Here is a 19645-nt window from a genome sequence, read left to right as displayed (position 1 = left end):
AACTTGATGTGAGCTACAACCAGTAGCCAGTACAGGAAGATAAAGAGAGGGGTGAAGTGGACCCTTTTGAGCTTGTCGAAGATCAGTCGTGCTGCTGCATTCTGAATCATTTGAAGAGGTTTGACTGCACGTGATGTAAGTCCAGCCAGAAGAGCATTGCAGTAGTCCAGCCTAGAAATGACAAGGGCCTGGACAAGAAGTTGTGCAGTATGCTCCATTATGAAGGGCCTGATCTTTCTGATGTTATGCAATGCAAACCTGCGTGATTGCGCTGTCTTTACAATGTGGTACTTGAAGGTCAGCTGGTTATGAAAGATTACACCAAGATTTCTGACCGAACTTGATAGGGTTATTGTTGATGAATGTAGCTGGATGGTAAAATCATGCTGTAGAGTCAAAGTGGCAAGGAAAACAAGAAGCTCAGTCTTTGCCAGGTTGAGCTGTAGGTTGAAGAAGTCAGTTATGTCTTAAGTGAATGAAAACAGCTAAAGCTCCGTTCACACTACAAGCAACACGCAGCGACAAAGCGACACAATCTCATTCATTTCAATGGAGAGTTGGCGATTTCCAGCGACAGGAGCAACAGCGACGTTGGTCACTGGATTGGCGTGTCTAGCGATGCAACAATGTTTAGAATCCTTCAACTTTTAGCAAATGAAGAGCGACTTTTGGGAGCGACAGCCAATAGGAAAGAAGACAATCGTTCTTCTCATAAATATGTATAGGTATATTTATATTTATTTATTTTAGGCAATAAAAACTTTTTTTTTGCACCAAAATTACAATCTTTTATGTTTAGCAAACATTAAGCTAAACTTAACTAGCCACCCTTTACACCAGGGATCCTCAAATCTGGCCCACGAGATCCACTTTCCTGCAGAGTTTAGCTCTAACCTTAATCAAACACACCTGAGCATGCTAATCAATGTCTTCAGGTTCATTAGAAAACCACAGGTAGGTGAGTTTGATCAGGGTTGGAGCTAAACTCTGCAGCGCATTGGCCGTCCAGGGCAAGAGTTGAGGAACCCTGCTTTACACAAACCTAGTTACATTAGATAAAAGTCCAATGCCCATAAAAACACTAAATGATTAGGAAACATTTATAAATATTTACAAATAATGAATAGTCTCAACTTTAGATTGGCTACAGCAAAAAAATGAACAAACGATTAATAAATGATTAGTAAAGATGTGTGAAAAGGGTAAATTCAGGTCTTTTAGGACACTTTTTGCCATCAAGATTACTGCTTATAAAGGTACTAATGATTGCTAAACGTTTATAAACATTTTCAAACGATGAATGGTTTCCACTTTAGATTGGGTACTGCAAAAACATGAACTAATAATTTATAAATTATTTGGTAAGATGTGTAAATAGAGATCTACACAACAAACAAAGACCATCAAATAAAGATCAAATGAACTGAAAGTTTACTGACATTTGTAAGAATTTAAATTTACATTAAATAATCATATGTTAATCATTAGGTAATGTTTAGTAAGTTCATTAGTAAACATTAACAAGAACATTATCTCATATATATAGCTATGTGGATATATATTAACTAATGATCTGTTAAGCATTATATAATGTTTTTTAATGATTTATAAATGAAAGTTATTATAAAGTGTTACATTTTTATACTGACTGTTTACTTGTCTTTAATCATGTGTGGACTTTCTTAGTTAGACTAATAGTTTTTGCTGTGGTATTGAAGAACTACTTAGAGTGTGTTTAAGTGATTTTTATGTTTATTATTATTTTTTTTTTTTTTTTTTCTGACCCGAAAATGTATCCGATCCGTGACTCAAAAAAAAAAGCAATATGATTGTTAGTCCATTGAACCATTAATGTTTAAGAAAAAATCACTTGCACGTCAGAAAAAAATATCCTCCGCTGAATAAAGTCAGATCATGCTGTTCTTCTGAGGTAAATTCTGACTCATAATTATTATATGTATCAAATGAACATATAAAATGCATCTGATTCTCAAACCTCAGTATCTTCATCATTACCTTAATCTGACATCTTCAGCTCATCACAGAAACAGAGAGCAGCTTCACTCCTGAGTCCAGCAGATCATTGCGACTCATGTCCAGCTCTATCAGACGAGAGTTTGATGATTGTAGAACTGATGCCACAAATTCACAGCACTGACCAGTGAGATTACAGCCTGCCAGTCTGAACAGAATAACAAAAAACGGAACAATTACACATCCATTTTTATTTACTAATAAAAGTTGCAGCATCTGTTATCATTTAATAATATCAACACGTTCTGTTGAAAATAAAGGTGAATTCAGTGATTGCACTGGTGTCTTCATGTCATGCAGTAAGCACACAGAGGTCTTTAACCCTGCTCCTGGGGACCCACTGTCCTGCAGAATTCAGCTACAACCCTAATCAAACACACCTGAAGCAGCTGATCAAGCTCCTCAAGACTGCTTGAAAATACACCAGCAGGTGTGCTGTAGAAGGTTGGAAATAAACTTGCAGGACAGGTGGGGTCACCAGGAAGCAGGATTGAGAAGACCTCTGTGCTAACAGCTTCAGACTCTGCCACAAACACTTGGATTGTGCCCTATAGTGTCCTATTTTGAGGGTTTGATGTATTGTTTATTCTTTCAGCAAATGTTTGAATTAAAAATTATTCAAAAAAACAACTCCGGAAATAAATCTGTATTGTTTATTCTTTCAACATGTAAAACAAATGAAAGTGATGGGAAAAATTAGGTCCCCCTGTAAAGGTTCCTTTGGTTTCTCCAAACTTCACTGATTGATTATACCTACACATGTCATTCATTATGTACCTGACACACTCTTGAGGAAGGCTGAAGGCTGAAATGCATCACTGTTGCAGTGTTTTAGTGTTTTTTTTAATGTTTCGATTGTGATGACCATAATGTGAATAAAAGGATTTTTATTGAACCAGAAGTGCCAAGTGCCTTGGATTCCAATGTTTAAATGATTTCCAAGCAACACAGACACAGCAACATAAGAACACAATAATATTGATGTAATAATGTCACAGGTGTGTGTTTACAGAGTGTTTTTACAGCTTGAAATGCAGCTCAGTCAATCACCAATCAAGAAGCAGAACTATCAGTTTTTATAAAACCTAATTTTGCAATAACTTATTTGATTTGGGTGGATGATTATACCTCATATGTATCAAATCAGCAGATAATAAAGAAAACATCTGATTCTCAAACCTCAGTATCTTCAGCTGACAGTTTGGGCTCTTCAGTCCATCAGAGAGCAGCTTCACTCCTGAGTTCTGCAGCTCATTATGTCTCATGTCAAGCTCTATCAGACGAGAGTTTGATGATTGTAGAACTGATGCCACAAATTCACAGCACTGACCAGTGAGATAACAGCCTCCCAATTACTCCCACAGAGTAATAAATAACTGAATAATTACACATTCATTTTTACTTAACAAAAGTTGCAGTATCTTTTAGCATTTAATAAAGATACATGTTCTGTTGAAAATAAAGGTGAATTCAGATTGTTAACTAGTTTAACTCTACAGTCATTTGCCAGATAAAGTAGTGATGAAGAAAATTATAATTGTTGTTAACATCAGACACACAATCTCATAACATATAAAAATAAAACAGTTTAACAGTGCAAAACCAAACTAGTGCCGCCCCAACCAGGGCCGCATTAAACCTGCACTGGGCCTCGGGGGCTATGACTTACTGCAGGGCCCCCATCACAATAATGATATTTATATATATGAAGACTTCGAATGCAAAAGCTTCTAAAAGCCATCTTGGTCAAAAATGAGATAACAATACTGCAAAAACCAGACTGATATAACAGTCAAAAATTACTGAGTGAATGCTCTCCACAAACATAGTATATGGTTCATCAAGTACTTTCACCTTCAAGATGCGCTAAATCCCAGCCTCAACCCATTCAGAAGTACCAGTACTTACATAGAAACCTATACATAGTAGACATAAAGAAATGCTAATTTTAAAGATCAAAGATAATAAAGAATGGCCTACTTGAAAAACTTAAAGAACTGAATAATAAATATTATATTGTATAAAGAAAATGTGCAAATAGACTGAATAGTCTTCTCTGTATAAATTCAGTATATATTCATTCTTATTTATTTTACAAAAGTGATTCAGTCAAGGACAGTGAGTAATTTTCTTTCTGATGTTTGATTTACATTATTTACACAAATGGTAAAAGCAGCTATATTAGGCTGCTTAATTTATTTACCCCAAAATGAAAATTCTTTTGATTCCTTCTGCTGTTTAACACAAAATAATATATTTGGAACAATATTGGTAACCAAACAGTTGCTGGGCCCTCACTACTTCCATATATGAGAAAAAACAAAAAAAACATAGGAGTCAGTGGGGACCAGAAACTGGTTACGATCATTCTTCAAAATATCTTCTTTTATGTTGAGGAGGAAAAAGAAATTCATAGAAGTTTAGAACTATTTGAGGGTAAGTAGGCCTTTATGATGACAGTATCTTCATTTTTGGGTGAATATCATTTTAAGATCTCATCATATAGGCTAAGGATCTCATATAGCCTAACACTACACGTGCTTTATCTTTAACTATTAACATTCATTTAAGACACAAATAACTGTGTTTGCAACGATACTCTCAAAGACGGGCATTTTGACACATAACTGTGTATTTGAGCATTTAAGCACAAGGAGCGAAAGTTTAGTCAGTAATACGAGCAGGTGTGCGCCGCTTGTGTCAGGTAGAAACCGTTAATCACGTTTAAAAACGCACGCATTTACCAGACTGAATTCTGCCCCGCAGCTTAATGTCCCATGAACACCAGTATATAAACCATTTGTTCAAAAAACTCCTTAAAACTACAAGCTTAGCCTACATCATGACGCGCTTCAATCAACGATTTATATATTTCTACTGGATTATACCCCATCACCTAAAAGAACATAAACTAATTACATCAAAGCACAAAAAAACACAAAAACAATATAAATCCAGTTAATAATCAAACTAACCTAAAATCTGTGTGGACGATGACACTGTTTTTATCTGCTCCAGGAGCCCGCTTCACTTGCTGTTACAGCAACTTCCACTCCATCATCAGCTTTAGTAAAATAACCTGATAGCTGGGGAATTTACTAATTCAAGTTTTTTGTGTTGTTTGTATTTGAAGTTTTTTGTTTTCATTTTTTGAGCCCCTCTCTCTTTTAGAATGGCTGACATTTTTAATTATTGAATATTGTTTTTTGCGCAACCATTTCCAGATTACTCCAGAACGAAGTGAAGAGAGGTGAATGCAGACATACTGGGCAGCGATCACCTGATAGATGTGTGCACATATCATTCAAAAGTCAAATATAGAATAAATGCATTTGATTGGTAAACCAAATTCAGACTTTACGTTTCAATCTCAAATGGTAATGCATGGAATTTACGGAAAAGATCAACTAAATAACAGTGCTAATAAGTGGGGGGCGTGGTGGCTTTGGTGATCGGCGCTCCAGTCATCCAAATCCAAACACAATCACCGGGCCCCAGCCCTCACCAACCCAAAACCCAAAAACTGCCAAAACCCCAACTAAAGATTTTTCTAGTCGACTACTAGTCACTAATCAAACACATAAACCATATTAGTTGACTAATTGCATGTTTATATTAATTTAATTACTTTAATTACATAAAGCTTGCCCCAGAGCACCAGCAAAAATAATGACTATCAATGTGTTGGAAAAAACAGCAAAGATATATTTTAATTATTTATTTATAAATAATGTAATAATTTATTAATAAATAAAATGACTGAGTATTTAAAGTTTTTCCGCTGTTATCAAGAAAAAATCAAAGTGATTGCACTGGTGTCTTCATGTCATGCAGTAAGCACACAGAGGTCTTTAACCACACTCCTGGGGACCCAGTGTCCTGCAGAATTCGGCTACAACCCTAATCAAACACACCTGAAGCATCTGATCAAGCTCCTCAAGACTGCTTGAAAATACACCGGCAGGTGTGCTGTAGAAGGTTGGAAATAAACTTTGTAGGACAGTGGAAACCAGGAGCAGGATTGAAGACCTCTGTGCTAACAGCTTCCAGACTCTGCACAAACACTTGGATGTGCCTATAGTGTCCTATTTGAGGGTTTTGAATGACTGGCAAATGTTTGAATAAAAATGATCAAAAAACAACTCCGGAAATAAATCTGTATTGTTTATTCTTTCAACAAGTAAAACAAATGAAAGTGGGGGGGAAATTAGGTCCCCCTGTAAAGGTTCCTTTAGTTTCTCCCAACTTCATTGATTAATTATACCTACACATGTCATTCATTATGTACCTGACACACTCCGAGGAAGGCTGAAGGCGGAAATACATCAGTGTGCAGTGTTTTAGTCATTTTTAATGTTTCGATTGTGATCACCATAATGAGAATACAGGCTTTTTAACTTTTTTTGGACCAGAAGAAGTGCCTTGGATTCCAATGTTTAGATAAATGATGGCCAAGCAACACAACAATACAATAATTCTGATGTGATAATGTCACAGGTGTGTGTTTACAGAGTGTTTTACAACAGCTTGAAATGCAGTTCAGCCAATCACCGATCAAGAAGCAGAACTATCAGTTTTATAAAACATAATTTCAATAACTTGTTTGATTTGGGTGATTACACCTCATATGTATCAAATCAACATAATAAAGAAACATGATTCTCAAACCTCAGTATCTTCAGCTGACAGTTTGGGCTCTTCAGTGCATCAGAGAGCAGCTTCACTCCTGAGTTCTGCAGATTATTCCAACTCATGTCCAGATCTATCAGACGAGAGTTTGATGATTGTAGAGTTGATGCCACAAATTCACAGCTCTGACCAGTGAGATTACAGCTTTCCAGTCTGAACAGAGTAATAAATAACTGAATAATTACACATCCATTTTTACTCATTAACAAAAGTTCCAGTATTTTTTATCATTTAATAAAGATACATGTTCTGTTAAAAATAATCAAATTGTTAACCAGTTTATCTCTACAGCCATTTGCCAGGTAAAGTATGAAGAAAATTATAATTGTTGTTAACATCAGACACACAATCTAATAATATATAAAAATAAAACAGTTTAACAGTGCAAAATCAAACTAGTGCGGCCCCAACTAAAGATTTTTCTAGTCGAGTAGTAGTCATTTATTTAAGCCATTAGTCGACTAATTGCATGTTTATATTAATTTAATTACTTTAATTACATAAAGCTCGCCACAGAGCACCGGCAAAAGTAATGACTATGAATTGTAATTATTTATTAATAAATAATTTAATCAATAATGTATTCATAAATAAAATGACAAAGTGTTTTAAATTTTTCCACTCTTATCAGGAAAAATGTGAGTTATTGCACCGGTGCCTTCATGTCATGCAGTACACACTAACAGCTCCACACTCCACACAAACACTCGGATGTGTCTATAGTGCCATATTTGAGGTTTTTGAATGACTGGCAAATGTTTGGATAAATATGATAAAAAAAGATTGTATTGTTCATCCTTTTGATGTTTATTAAAAAAAACACACACACACACAAAAGTTTCTCCCAACTTCAATGATTAATTATACCTTATTATATGTCTTTCATTTGGTACCTGCCACACTCTGAGGAAGGCTGAAGGCTGATATGAATCAGTGTGCAGTGTTTTAGTCATTTTTAATGTTTTGATTGTGATGAACATAATGTGAATAAAGGCTTTTTAACTTTCAATAGCTTACTTGATTTGGGTGATTATACCTCGTGTATCAAATGAACATACAAAAAAACACATCTGATTCTCAAACCTCAGTATCTTCAGCTGACAGTTTGGGCTCTTCAGTGCATCAGAGACCAGCTTCACTCCTGAATCCTGTAGATTACTGCGACCCATTTCCAGCTCTATCAGAGGTGAGTCTGGTATCTGCAGAGCCACAGCCACAGTTTCACAGTCAGTATCATAGAGACGACATCCACTGAGTCTGTAAAAACAAAATATTTGTCCAGGACATATTTTTCTGTTTATTTTGTATGAACCGTGTTGTTTGATACATTGTGCCATGTTATTTGTAAATATTCAAGCTTTCTAAAAGAAAAAAAATCTTCCATGTAAGCTTCATTATATGTTAAAATACAAATTAAACAAAAAATTTGCAACTGCATTTCTATGAATTTACTATGTTCATTAAATTTATTCAAGTAAATATGGATTTTAATCTCCAAAATCAGTAAAAGTGAGAGACTGCATTTTACACTGAAATTAATTTTTAGAGCTAAAAAAAAGTTAAACAAATGTCAACAAGTTATTTACATGGCTTTTCTGCAGCATCTCACAGCGGGGAGGAGTGTGCTGTTGTCTCCCCGTTTTGTATTGTACATCTTCAGGTCGAACATATCCAGCACCTCCTCTGACATCATCAGTACGTAGGCCAGCAATGAACACATGGAAGATGAAAGGCGAGTTCTTCTATTTGATTTGATTCAACTTTGGATTTTCATATATAATGAATTGTCATTGAGCTCCAGTAAGCAGTAAAACAGGTTTACTGACGTTTCAGGTGAGATGTCCTCTTGTAATAGTTTTCTAATGTGCTCAGTTGTTTTTGTGACGCTGTCTTTGCTGTCTTCAGTGTGAGGAAACAGGCCTCTGAGCAGGTCCTGATTGGATTCCAGTGAAATGCCCATCAGAAACCGCAAAAAGAGGTCTAAATGTCCTCTCCGACTCTGCACTGCTTTCTCAACAGCCTTCACTAGTAAATAATGCAATGGACTTTCAGACTGAAGCTTAAAGTTAAGCCTGACCTTATTTTGTGTTTCTTCAAAGAAAAACCGAAGCTCCTCCATGTTCTTGTGCAGGTAGCAGAGGAACACATGCACTGCAGCGAGAAACTCTTGAACACTCAGATGACAGATCTCAGTCAGCATTCCTGTGGACTCAAAGTCACTTACATCAATACCACATGCTTGCAGATCTTCCTCATAGAAAACAATATTTTCCTTCTTTAGTTGTTCAAACGCTAGCTTGGCTAACTTCAAAATCATTGTTTTATTGGAGTCTAAGAGCTTGGTATGTTCTCTTTGTTTTTCTCTGTCATACTTCTGGTTCTTCATGTTCATCTGTATCAGCAGGAAATGGATGTACATTTCAGTGAGAGTTGTGTTGATGTCCTCTGCGTTGTTCACAATAGGGATGTTCTGAAGAACAGTGGCTGTGATCCAACAGAACACAGGAATGTAGCACATGATGTAGAGACTTCGAGATTTCTTAATGTGTGAGATCATTCTGGAGGCCTGAGTCTCATCTTTGATTCTCTTTCTGAAGTACTCTTCCTTCTGCTGGTCAGTGAATCCTCGCACCTCTGTGAACAACCCGACATACTCAGGAGGGATCTGATTGGCTGCTGCTGGTCGTGATGTCACCCAGAAGAACGCTGATGGAAGCAGAGTCCCATTCACCAGACTTGTAAACAGTTCATCTACAGAAGATCGCTCCTCAACACTCGTCACCATTCCACTGTCAAAATCCAGAGTTAGTTGACTCTCATCCAGTCCATCAAAGATAAATGCAAGCGTACATTTATATACCTTATTTATCTTTGTTGTTTTCAGGTCCTGCATTTCAGGATTAAACTTCTGTAGAAACTCATGCAGACTGATCTCTCTGTTTTTAATGCAGTTAATCTTTCGGAACGGAAGCAGAAACACACAGTCAATATTGTCATTGGATTTTCCTTCTGCCCAGTCAAGAATGAACTTGTGCACTGAGACAGTTTTTCCAATGCCAGCGATGCCTTTGGTCAGCACAAACTTTTTCTTATTTTTGTTCAGACTAAATACATCATTGCATTTGATTGAGCTGTTCTGTGATTTACATGTTTTAAGGGCATCATCAATCTGCAGAACCTCATGTTCATGATTGACTTCTTTAATATCCCCTTCTGTAATGAAGAGTTCTGTGAAAACATTCTTCAGATGTTCTTCCTTTTCTTTTTTACCCTCAAATATGTGTTCCACTTTCTCCTTCATTTTCATTTTGTGAGTTTTTAAGAATTCCTGCAGCCAGAAATCTGTTATGGAAAATATAAATAAAAGGGAAAAGGTGGGAATAAAACAACATCAGAAAATTAAACACAAAGGTTTATCACATTGGCATGACTGTCATCAAAATCAAGTATTGCAGAAATATGGTATGAAAATTCATAGTACTGAAAGCAATTCTGTACTGAAATCAATATACATCAAACATGGTAAAATCATTTCTAAACCCAATGTAAAAAGTGACCTCAGATGCTTCACCTTGTTCTCTCGAGTGTTTCTTAGCTGCCTCTAATAATTTTTGCACTGTGAAGAGAGAAAAAAAGAATGAGAAAAATATAGGAATACAAGGTATCAATGTAACCTGAACAGAAGCTTTAATATATATACATTACTGTTTAAAAGTTTGGGATCACTATAATTTTTTTCTTTTTCTATTTTTAAGAAATTGATCTTTTTGTTCAGCAAGGATGCATTATTGATCAAGAACTACATTTATAAAGTTACTAAAGATTTATACTTTAAATAAATGCTGTTCCTCAAACGTTGTTCATCTGTGAATCGTGAAAAATAAAATGTATCACAGTGTACACAAAATATTAAGCAGCACAAAAATTCTCAACACTGATAGTAACAGAAAATTATTTTAAATTGTAATATTTTACAATATTACATTTTTCTAACTGTATTGATCAAATAAGTGCAGCTTGAGTGAACAAAGTTCTTTCAAAAGCATAAAAAATCTTACTGATCCCAACCTTTTACAATGTAGTGTGACCAATGAGTATTAGTGGAATTATCAAGCTGTTAAATGACTGTCTACTAGTCTTTACTCAGATGTTAGTATTAGTAATGTCTCTTATCAAGTTTTCACATTACAAGTAGTGAGACAAGAACTGTGTACCCTGGAAATATAAGAGTTTTATTGCTACTCCTTTATGTCTGACCATGTATTTATTGATATCACTGTCTCTTCTCTTTTTTGTGATCAGGTTTCCTGAGTTGGTTTCCTCTTTGAACATCCCAAGAGGACACATGTTAAACCCCTTTTGGTCTTCTTTCATTGGCTACTGAACAGTAGAGGTGTAAAAATAGTCAAACCGAACCAAGAAAACTGTGATGCACCACCCATGGTATGTACTGCGGTACTTCCATGGTGTACCTCTCTTTCAAATAGTGACTCAAATAGTAAGTCAGAGTGACAACTTTCGCATAATATTACAATAATAACATCTTCCATTCTCGCTCAGACTTGATGACCTATCATGTCTGCATGAACAGGGTGTGTGGAAGTATACAAATACATATGTTGACAGTAGGACAGCCTATTATAGCCTCGGGCTGAGGAATATGATTGGACAAACATTTTATGGTCCTACACCTTCCACAGACGATATAAAAACACACAAATACATTTAGATCACTTAACTTAGTGATTATCTGGATTTAAGAGACTTTCAACCAGCCTAATAAAAGTGTTTCTGAACCACATCACCTAATCTGCCTTTAACAAATAGAGGAGAATTTGCAAGCATTTATAATATAAAAAAAATTAAGCGTATCAGACCCGAACCAGACAAATTGAAGATTTGATCGGGAGCATGGTTGAAACATGAGCCGAATTCCACAGAAAGGCAACAGGATGTTGTAAATCAACTCCTAGCACCACAGTCTAAAGCAAGATAACCAACCAATTCTTTCACAGAACAATTTCAATACGGAGAAGAGATTGTCAAATTTGGGGCAAGTAATCCAGATTGATGGTCAAAGAGGTGCACAGCCTGACCATCACATGTAAACCCATGATAGTAATCATGATCACAAGATTGGATTGACCTCCCCCACCTAGAAGACAAGAACCAAGAACTGAAATTCCTTTAAGGGGACCTTTTAACCTCTGGTCTCCACAGAACGTCCTTATGTCAAGGAATGGCAGAGAAACTGTCTTTTACAGATGTAGATGCACCAAAAGGAACTCAAAAAGACTTCTAAACAAATACCAGTACATTGCTTGACTCCATATCATATATGTAACCCACACATTTGACTATCATGTTTATAATCACTTATTGTGTATGTCTTTTTAATAACTATTGAATAGCTTAAGGATTCATATTCATGTTTAGTATGTGTGTGTTTGAATCTTCTTGCTTGAAACGTTTCTGACCATCAGTTATTTGTCAAATGTATCATATTCTTGTTATAGGAATCATGTCCAAAATTATACCCCGCAAGAGCGGGAAAATGCAGACCACGTGATTGATAAGATAACATATGATTTATGAACGGGCAGGAGAAACATCGCAACACCCCGAGCAAAGACAGCATCTAATTGGTCAAGACAACATTTGAGTTGTGGCCGAAGGGCCAGTTTAAATACTCAGCACACCATCAAATTTCGCTCTTAGCTTTTGCTTTTAGCTCTTGCTCCTAGCTTTTGCTTTTAGCCATGCCTTTTGTCATTACATTTTGCATTCTTTGAGCGCTGTTCCAGCGTGCTTCGGCCTGCACGCCTGCTGCTACTTAGCCACGATGAGAAGAAACACCACCTAGTCTCGTCAAACTTTACTTCTGTTCTTTTACTTTAGTTTCTGTTCTTTTCCATTGAGAGTTTCGTGTTCTGAGTTAAGTTTTGTAACGCTGTTTCCCCGAGTCTGACCTCGCACGCCTGCCTAAAACTACAACCAGCCCACAACACCACATCGTCAGCCAATGCCCAGCCACGGGCTTCCCAAGACGTCATTTCAACAAAAGGGAACCCCCTTTTCACGGGCAACGCAAGTAACGTACCTCCAGACTCTGATCTAAACTGGTGTAGCTATCTAATATAATTTTAACCTCATTGAGGAACTCAATGCGAGGGTTAATTAAATGATTGATGGTTGTTCATGTCTATGCAATTTCATGTATTGCTGTAAACTTGGGATTTCACATTTTCATTCTCTTAGACTCATTCTTTCCTAACTTTCTCTTTTCCTGCAACTTGTGTGAATGTGTGAGTGCGTGTGCTTATGAGTTTATATGTCTTAGATTCATCTAATAAAGCCTTATTCATATTGAAAAGATAAGTATCTTGTGTTTTGTGCTTACAAGTTAATGTCTTAAACTGCCGATCTTGTTACTATGCTAATTTATTGTGTTTTCACTATACTTTGGATATTAATATCCATTGCAGAGTTGATGTTAAACGGCTCGTTCAGTGAATCGCTGGCTGTCTCAGTGATCAGCCGTAAAACAGTGATTCTGTTCAAATTCCCTTTAAAATCTTAAATGATTCCCTTTGAGCTAAATTGACCTGTTTCCCTTACACACGATGGAGTGCATCAGAAAAGAGCACAATTACAGAATATTCACTGAAAGTTTTTTTTGAAGGCAAATTGTTCCAAGTATTTTTTTTTTCAACAAATTAGTATTCTTGTAGTAATTTCTAATACCACATTAAGAATATCTCACCCCAGCAATCACCACCAAATACCGAACCAAACCAAAACCGTGACCTCAAAACTGCAATACATACCGAACTGTGAGAAACTAGAAGCGTGACACCTCTACTGAACAGGTAGCTCCACATCAAATTCAAGGCTCTAATATTGTGCTCATGGCTGTTTCTGGATATACTCCCTTCTCTGAATCTGTGCTGCCTCTTTTTTTCTGCGATCAGTATTTTTGCCTTTATTACCTTCTTCGTGCTTCTCCTGTAACTCTTTAGCCAGCTGGTTCTGGTTCACCTTCCTCAGGATCTTCAGTGTGATCTTTACAGCTTCTTCTGGTCCATAACACTCCACCATCATATTCACTATGTCAGTGACATCAGCATCCTCCAGTTTACCAGCTCCAATGCGCCCATCTTCTTTTAAGAGACTCCTAAATCTCTTCAGATCGTCTTTTTCCAGGTCATCTAGAGTTTTATAAAGCAGTTCTAAAGCAGATTCCATAGTCCTTCATAACTGAACAAGAAAAAAGAAAGCGTAGTCAATCTGTGTCAATGACTTTATTAATTTTGCATGAAATAAGAGATAACTGTTTGGTCTACTAAGCACATATGAGACCAATCATCAGAGGATGCTCATTCTGTTGCAATTCAAAACTTACTATTATTACTACTTACTATTAGTGAGGAGAGACAGAAATTTAGATGTTTGTGAAAGATGTTTTCTGTTGTGAAAGGATGGACACTGTAAAATTATACCATAGCCTATTTATTGCATTGTTAATATTTACTATAGAACAGGGGTGGATCATTTTATCAGTTGTTTATTATTCATGAAACAATCCATATTACTGTTATAGTTTTCATTAATAATCATTGCTATGATAATTTTGTCTAGTGGTCTTATGGGTGTTTTTAGCATGACTTTGTGAAAATGTAACGACTACTGAATAAAATAGCATAGACTTCTTCATGGCTAGTGTTTGCTTATATATATTTATTTTTTATTCTGTAACCTACTTGTTCAACAGATCTGAGTACTGGAGAATGCTACTGTTTTTGATAACATTGATAACGTTTCTAATTGATAATATCATGATATTTTTTGCATTTGCATACTAAAAATAATAAATACATAAAATTATGAACATGTGTTAATGTGTGTTTATTTTTGTTCTCAGTATTTTAATAGTATTTAATGATTATGAACATAAAAGCATTACAAAACTAATTAATAATATACCTTCGATGAAACCACAAAGCTGACGCTTTGGTATGTATAATTATAAAACAATTATAAAGTAATTTTGAGTGATATTGCTATTGATATTATTTTCTAATATAAGGTACATGTAATATAAAAGTACATATGTGACGATGTTTTTGCAACAGCTCCAAGTCTCACGCGCAGTTTATACGTCACCGTCCAAATCCGTTTACTTATTTAACTCCTTTCTGATATAGTGCACTCAACTGCCATACACTATATAGGGATTAGTGAATGAGTAAACGAGTGAGCGATTTCGGACACAGCTAAAGTCGGCAGCAACTTCCGGTTTACGCTGACTTTAAGTGCCGGCGATGCAGTGTTGGCAGATATTGCTATTAAAACAAATAAAACCCGAAAAATAAAAAACAATATTTTGCAAATAAGATAAGGATATCGCTGACCTTAAATTGCAACTTCCCAGTCTATTAACCTTCTAAAGTGTCAAATTTAATGTAAAAGACACATCTCTCTCTGAATGTGGAGAAGACGAAGGAGATTGTTGTTGACTTCAGGAGAGTGCACACTCAACATGTTCCTCTGACCATCAACGGTGCGACTGTGGAGAGAGTGAGCAGCACCAAGTTCCTGGGTATGCACATCACAGAGGACCTCTCCTGGACCGACAAAACTGCAGCACTGGCCAAGAAAGCACAGCAGCGTCTCTACTTCCTTCGCAAAGTGAGAAGAGCCAGAGCTCCGGCCCCCATCATGTGCACCTTCTACAGAGGCACCACTGAGAGCATCCTGACCAGCTGCATCACTGTGTCTGTCACTCTGTCTCACTCGCAAAGCCCTCTGCATCGCAGGTGATCCCACCCACCCGTCACACAGCTTCTTCAGTCTGCTGCCATCAGGGAGGAGACTGCGGAGTCTCCGGGCCAGGACCAGCAGACTGAAGGACAGCTTCATTCACCAGGCTGGAAGCTGAACTCTCTCCCAACCTTGCCCCCCCCCCCCCCCCCCCCACCCCCCCCCGCCCCAGGTCCTTCCACTCCCCCCCCCTCCCACTAACATACGGTGACATGCACCAGTCACTTTGTGCAGCAGCATTGGTCTGCTCACTACCTCATTCAGCATAGAACTGACCTCATTCTACTACCTCTTCAGTCAGTTTAAATAAGAATTGCTCTCTGAGCTCTTTGTCACTTTAATCAGACAGTATAAGCTTTTTTTGCAATACAATCTTTTTATCTGCACTGTTTATTCACTTCACTGGTTTGCACTCTATCTGCCATGTGCCTTGCGCTGCTTTATTTAACTTTAGTTTTTTACATGCACTTATTTGTATAGTTGTATTTTATATTTTATATTTAATCTGTATCTATCTGTATTTTTAGGCTCTACTGTTAGTGTTATCTGTATGTACCATGGGTCTGAGAGTAACACAATTTTAATTCTCTGTATGTATGCTGTACAAAATTAACAATTAAGCAGACTTGACTTGACTTGAAGTTCAAAAATGCCTATAATCGCTGGATCTGGCAACAGTGGCAATCTGTGCCAGTATTCTGTCGATTTGTAACAGTAATGCAGATACATTAAATAAAAGGACGCAATATTGATGTGCACAGTAAACCCTGGCTGGACAATCTGACAGGTAGGATAACATGTCAGGACACCCGCGCCCTCAAGATTCGTTCACTCCGCCAGCGTCTCGCAGCGATTGTTTTCATACCACGGACGCTAAACATTCTTGCAAACTGTCTAAACTGGATTATACATGCAGACATTCATATGGTGATCTAATAGCTGGCTACGGTTATGATTATATATCACTACATGTTTCTCTCTCGCTTAAGTGGTGCTCTTTCCTCTTGCCTCCTCGATTCCCGGGATATTGTATCTAATTTGCGGGCGTCAGGGAGCCACTATTAATACGCGGGAGACTCCCGGAGCTTCCGGGAGAGGTGGGATGTCTATACAATTTAATAATTTACTCCTGGAGCCATATTGAGATTCCACAACTGCCATGAAATGCAAAACAAGATAGCAAATTTCAACATATTTTACTTTGTATTTTACTTTTTCACTCATATTTTATATGAGAGGTCTGTTTCACTCCGTCTCGAATCGCGCTCGCGGAAAGCGCTTGAGAAACACTGTCTCCTCCGCGGCTCTGTACGCTTTCAACTCGTCTTTTTAGTCTCGAGCAAGACTGAACTACATTCACATCACATGATTTGACTGATTTTTTACGTAGAAAGGGCGACAGCGCACCGCATTAAAATAAATTATCATTCATGTTTTCATAACCGCTGGTCAAATTCAAAAACGAAACTAAAAGTAGGCTACTTCATATTTGAAAGCAAGGGGTCCCCTGGTGTTTTTTGCGTATAGGGAGGATCGGCTCTGACTAGGGCGTGTCCGAATACACTTTTGCTAGTTTAAGGAGAGCAAGAACAAAGACCGAACGCTTCTCCAGAGAGGAAACGGATCTGCTCGTGCGCGAGGTTAAAGCTTGCGAGCAGACCATCAAAGGGGCACAATAATAATCTTTTACATTGTAGTCCTTTCATTTTGAATATTTGGCATGTTTGTGTGCTGCTGCGCGTCTCTGTGTGTAATAAGCAGAGTGTACGCGCATTGATCACCCGCCTAGGCGCATATCACTAACGCGCTCTTTAATGAAAAAAATAAATAAATAAATAAATTGCGGCAATGACCAGCACGCCCATGGACGCAAATGCATCTGCTATTTAAACAACGTGGTGCAGGACGTGAACATGATACCTGCGTCTGGCGCTGCGCGATAGAGCCCTGTAAGTTTGTCACAGAAAGCCTCATCTGTGTTAAATTCAGTATCGTGTCTACTGTGACTAATGTCTATTCGACGTGCTTCATCATGAATCTGCTGATTACTGGAAATGTGATACTTGAACATAGTTTAGTAACTTAAAATGGCTAACATAATATATATTTTTTGTATTATTTACTATATTTATAATAATATTTACTCACTTACCTTGAATAACGGTAAAAATCGGCAATGCTTTTTGTTCTCCTCTGACTTTGTAACTTCCTCAACAGAAGCACTGAATTTCCTTCTATGTTCACATTTTCAAAGAACTGTGGGTATTTCTCTGCAGAACTGTTTTTTCAGGAGTGAAGCAACATGTGACGAAACTGTGATTAATCCACAATCCAATCCAACCTAACCTTTGCATTTTTAAATAAATCAACAGTTACTATGTTCATTGATTTGGTTTCCTTAATATTTTAACATGGAAACACTCAGATTAACCCTTGTGAAAAAGAAGTGTGCTTAATTGTATTAAAGGTGTACTTTTGTGTACTTCAAAAAAGTATACTTTTTAAAAAGTGCACTTGCAGATAATATAATTTAAATTAACCCTTTAAGCCAGAATGAAAAAAAATCATAATCAAATTACTAAGCAACCCCTGAATGGAATAACACAGTTTAGCTTAGCTTAACTTTCATTAAAAATCTCCACACGGAACCGCTTCTCTCCCCTCTGCGAGACGGAACGCGACGCTGTGATCATCGGAGACTCCATCGTCCGACACGTCCGCGCTACGTTAGCCGAAGGTAAAGTGCGCACTCACTATTTCCCCGATGTTTCTGCACAGATACCCGCGATCGTGAAGGCCGACGAGAGCCCCAGAGCGGTCGTGCTTCACGCCGGGGTTAACGACACCACGCAGCGGCAGACGGAGATGCTGAAGAGGGACTTCAGGAGCCTGATCGAGACGGTGCACAGCACAACGCCCGCGGCAAAGATCATCGTGTCAGGACCACTGCCCACGTATCGACGAGGACACGAAAGGTTCAGTAGACTTTTTGCCCTAAATGAATGGTTATTGTCATGGTGTAAAGAACAGAAACTGCTCTTTGTTAATAATTGGAATCTTTTCCGGAAGCATCCTAGACTTTTTCGTGCTGATGGCCTGCACCCCAGCAGAGTCGGAGCGGAGCTGCTCTCGGACAACATCTCCAGGACTCTACACTCCATATGACTAGTAGGGCAATTCTCAGATAACTGCTATGATGGCCTTTGTTCTACCCGCTTAAATGTTAGAAGTACTTGTGCTGTCCAATCTATTAAGACTGTGTCTGTTCCCCGAATAGTGAGGTCAAAATATAAATTTAATGTAGGATCTAGAAAAAATCTTATCGTGATTAAACCAGAAAAACATAAATAAAACAAAAAACAATTTTTAAAGTTTGGGCTCATAAACATTAGATCACTCACCCCCAAAGCAGTCATTGTAAATGAAATGATCACAGATAATAGTGTTGATGTACTCTGCTTGACTGAAACCTGGCTAAAACCAAATGATTATATTGGTCTAAATGAGTCTACTCCACCAAACTACTGTTATAAGCATGAGCCCCGTCAGACTGGTCGTGGGGGAGGGGTTGCAACAATACAGGTCCTTCTCAAAAAATTAGCATATTGTGATAAAAGTTCATTATTTTCCATAATGTAATGATAAAAATTAAACTTTCATATGTTTTAGATTCATTGCACACCAACTGAAATATTTCAGGTCTTTTATTGTTTTAATACTGATGATTTTGGCATACAGCTCATGAAAACTCTCAAAGAATTAGCATATTTCATCCGACCAATAAAAGAAAAGTGTTTTTAATACAAAAAAAAGTCAACCTTCAAATAATTATGTTCAGTTATGCACTCAATACTTGGTCGGGAATCCTTTTGCAGAAATGACTGCTTCAATGCGGCGTGGCATGGAGGCAATCAGCCTGTGGCACTGCTGAGGTGTTATGGAGGCCCAGGATGCTTCGATAGCGGCCTTAAGCTCATCCAGAGTGTTGGGTCTTGCGTCTCTCAACTTTCTCTTCACAATATCCCACAGATTCTCTATGGGGTTCAGGTCAGGAGAGTTGGCAGGCCAATTGAGCACAGTAATACCATGGTCAGTAAACCAC

The 19645-nt window shown here is 37.4% G+C and overlaps 1 protein-coding gene across 2 annotated transcripts; it reads right to left on the bottom strand.

Annotated features, from left to right (window-relative positions):
* Nucleotides 1-6284: 6284 nt before the first annotated feature.
* On the bottom strand, nt 6285-17788 carry LOC122134354 (protein NLRC3-like). 2 transcript variants are annotated; one of them, XM_042757580.1, is made up of 6 exons: nt 17696-17788; nt 13713-13980; nt 10295-10339; nt 8310-10065; nt 7807-7922; nt 6285-6876 (listed from the first exon to the last, which is right to left on the bottom strand). In XM_042757580.1, the coding sequence occupies exons 2-4, from the start codon at nt 13966-13968 to the stop codon at nt 8480-8482; spliced, it is 1887 nt and encodes a 628-aa protein (XP_042613514.1). In that variant the 5' UTR covers nt 13969-13980; nt 17696-17788; the 3' UTR covers nt 6285-6876; nt 7807-7922; nt 8310-8479. The 2 variants fall into 2 exon arrangements, with proteins under 2 accessions (XP_042613514.1, XP_042613513.1); XM_042757579.1 differs by having other exon boundaries at nt 6289-6876; nt 7807-7980.
* Nucleotides 17789-19645: the final 1857 nt, after the last annotated feature.

The sequence above is a fragment of the Cyprinus carpio genome, chromosome A6 (genome assembly GCF_018340385.1).
Source record: "Cyprinus carpio isolate SPL01 chromosome A6, ASM1834038v1, whole genome shotgun sequence".
Lineage (NCBI taxonomy): Eukaryota > Metazoa > Chordata > Actinopteri > Cypriniformes > Cyprinidae > Cyprinus > Cyprinus carpio.
Note: the sequence above shows the minus strand (reverse complement) of the source record. Positions and strands in the feature narration are given on the sequence as shown.

Coding starts and splice junctions, on each gene's coding strand:
- LOC122134354 (XM_042757580.1), bottom strand. CDS start 13,968: ATGGAATCTGCTTTAGAACTGCTTTATAAAACTCTAGATGACCTGGAA. Junction 10,340..13,712: donor ACAGGAGAAGCACGAAGAAG/GTAATAAAGGCA, acceptor CTCTCTTCACAG/TGCAAAAATTATTAGAGGCA. Junction 10,066..10,294: donor GAAACACTCGAGAGAACAAG/GTGAAGCATCTG, acceptor TTTCCATAACAG/ATTTCTGGCTGCAGGAATTC.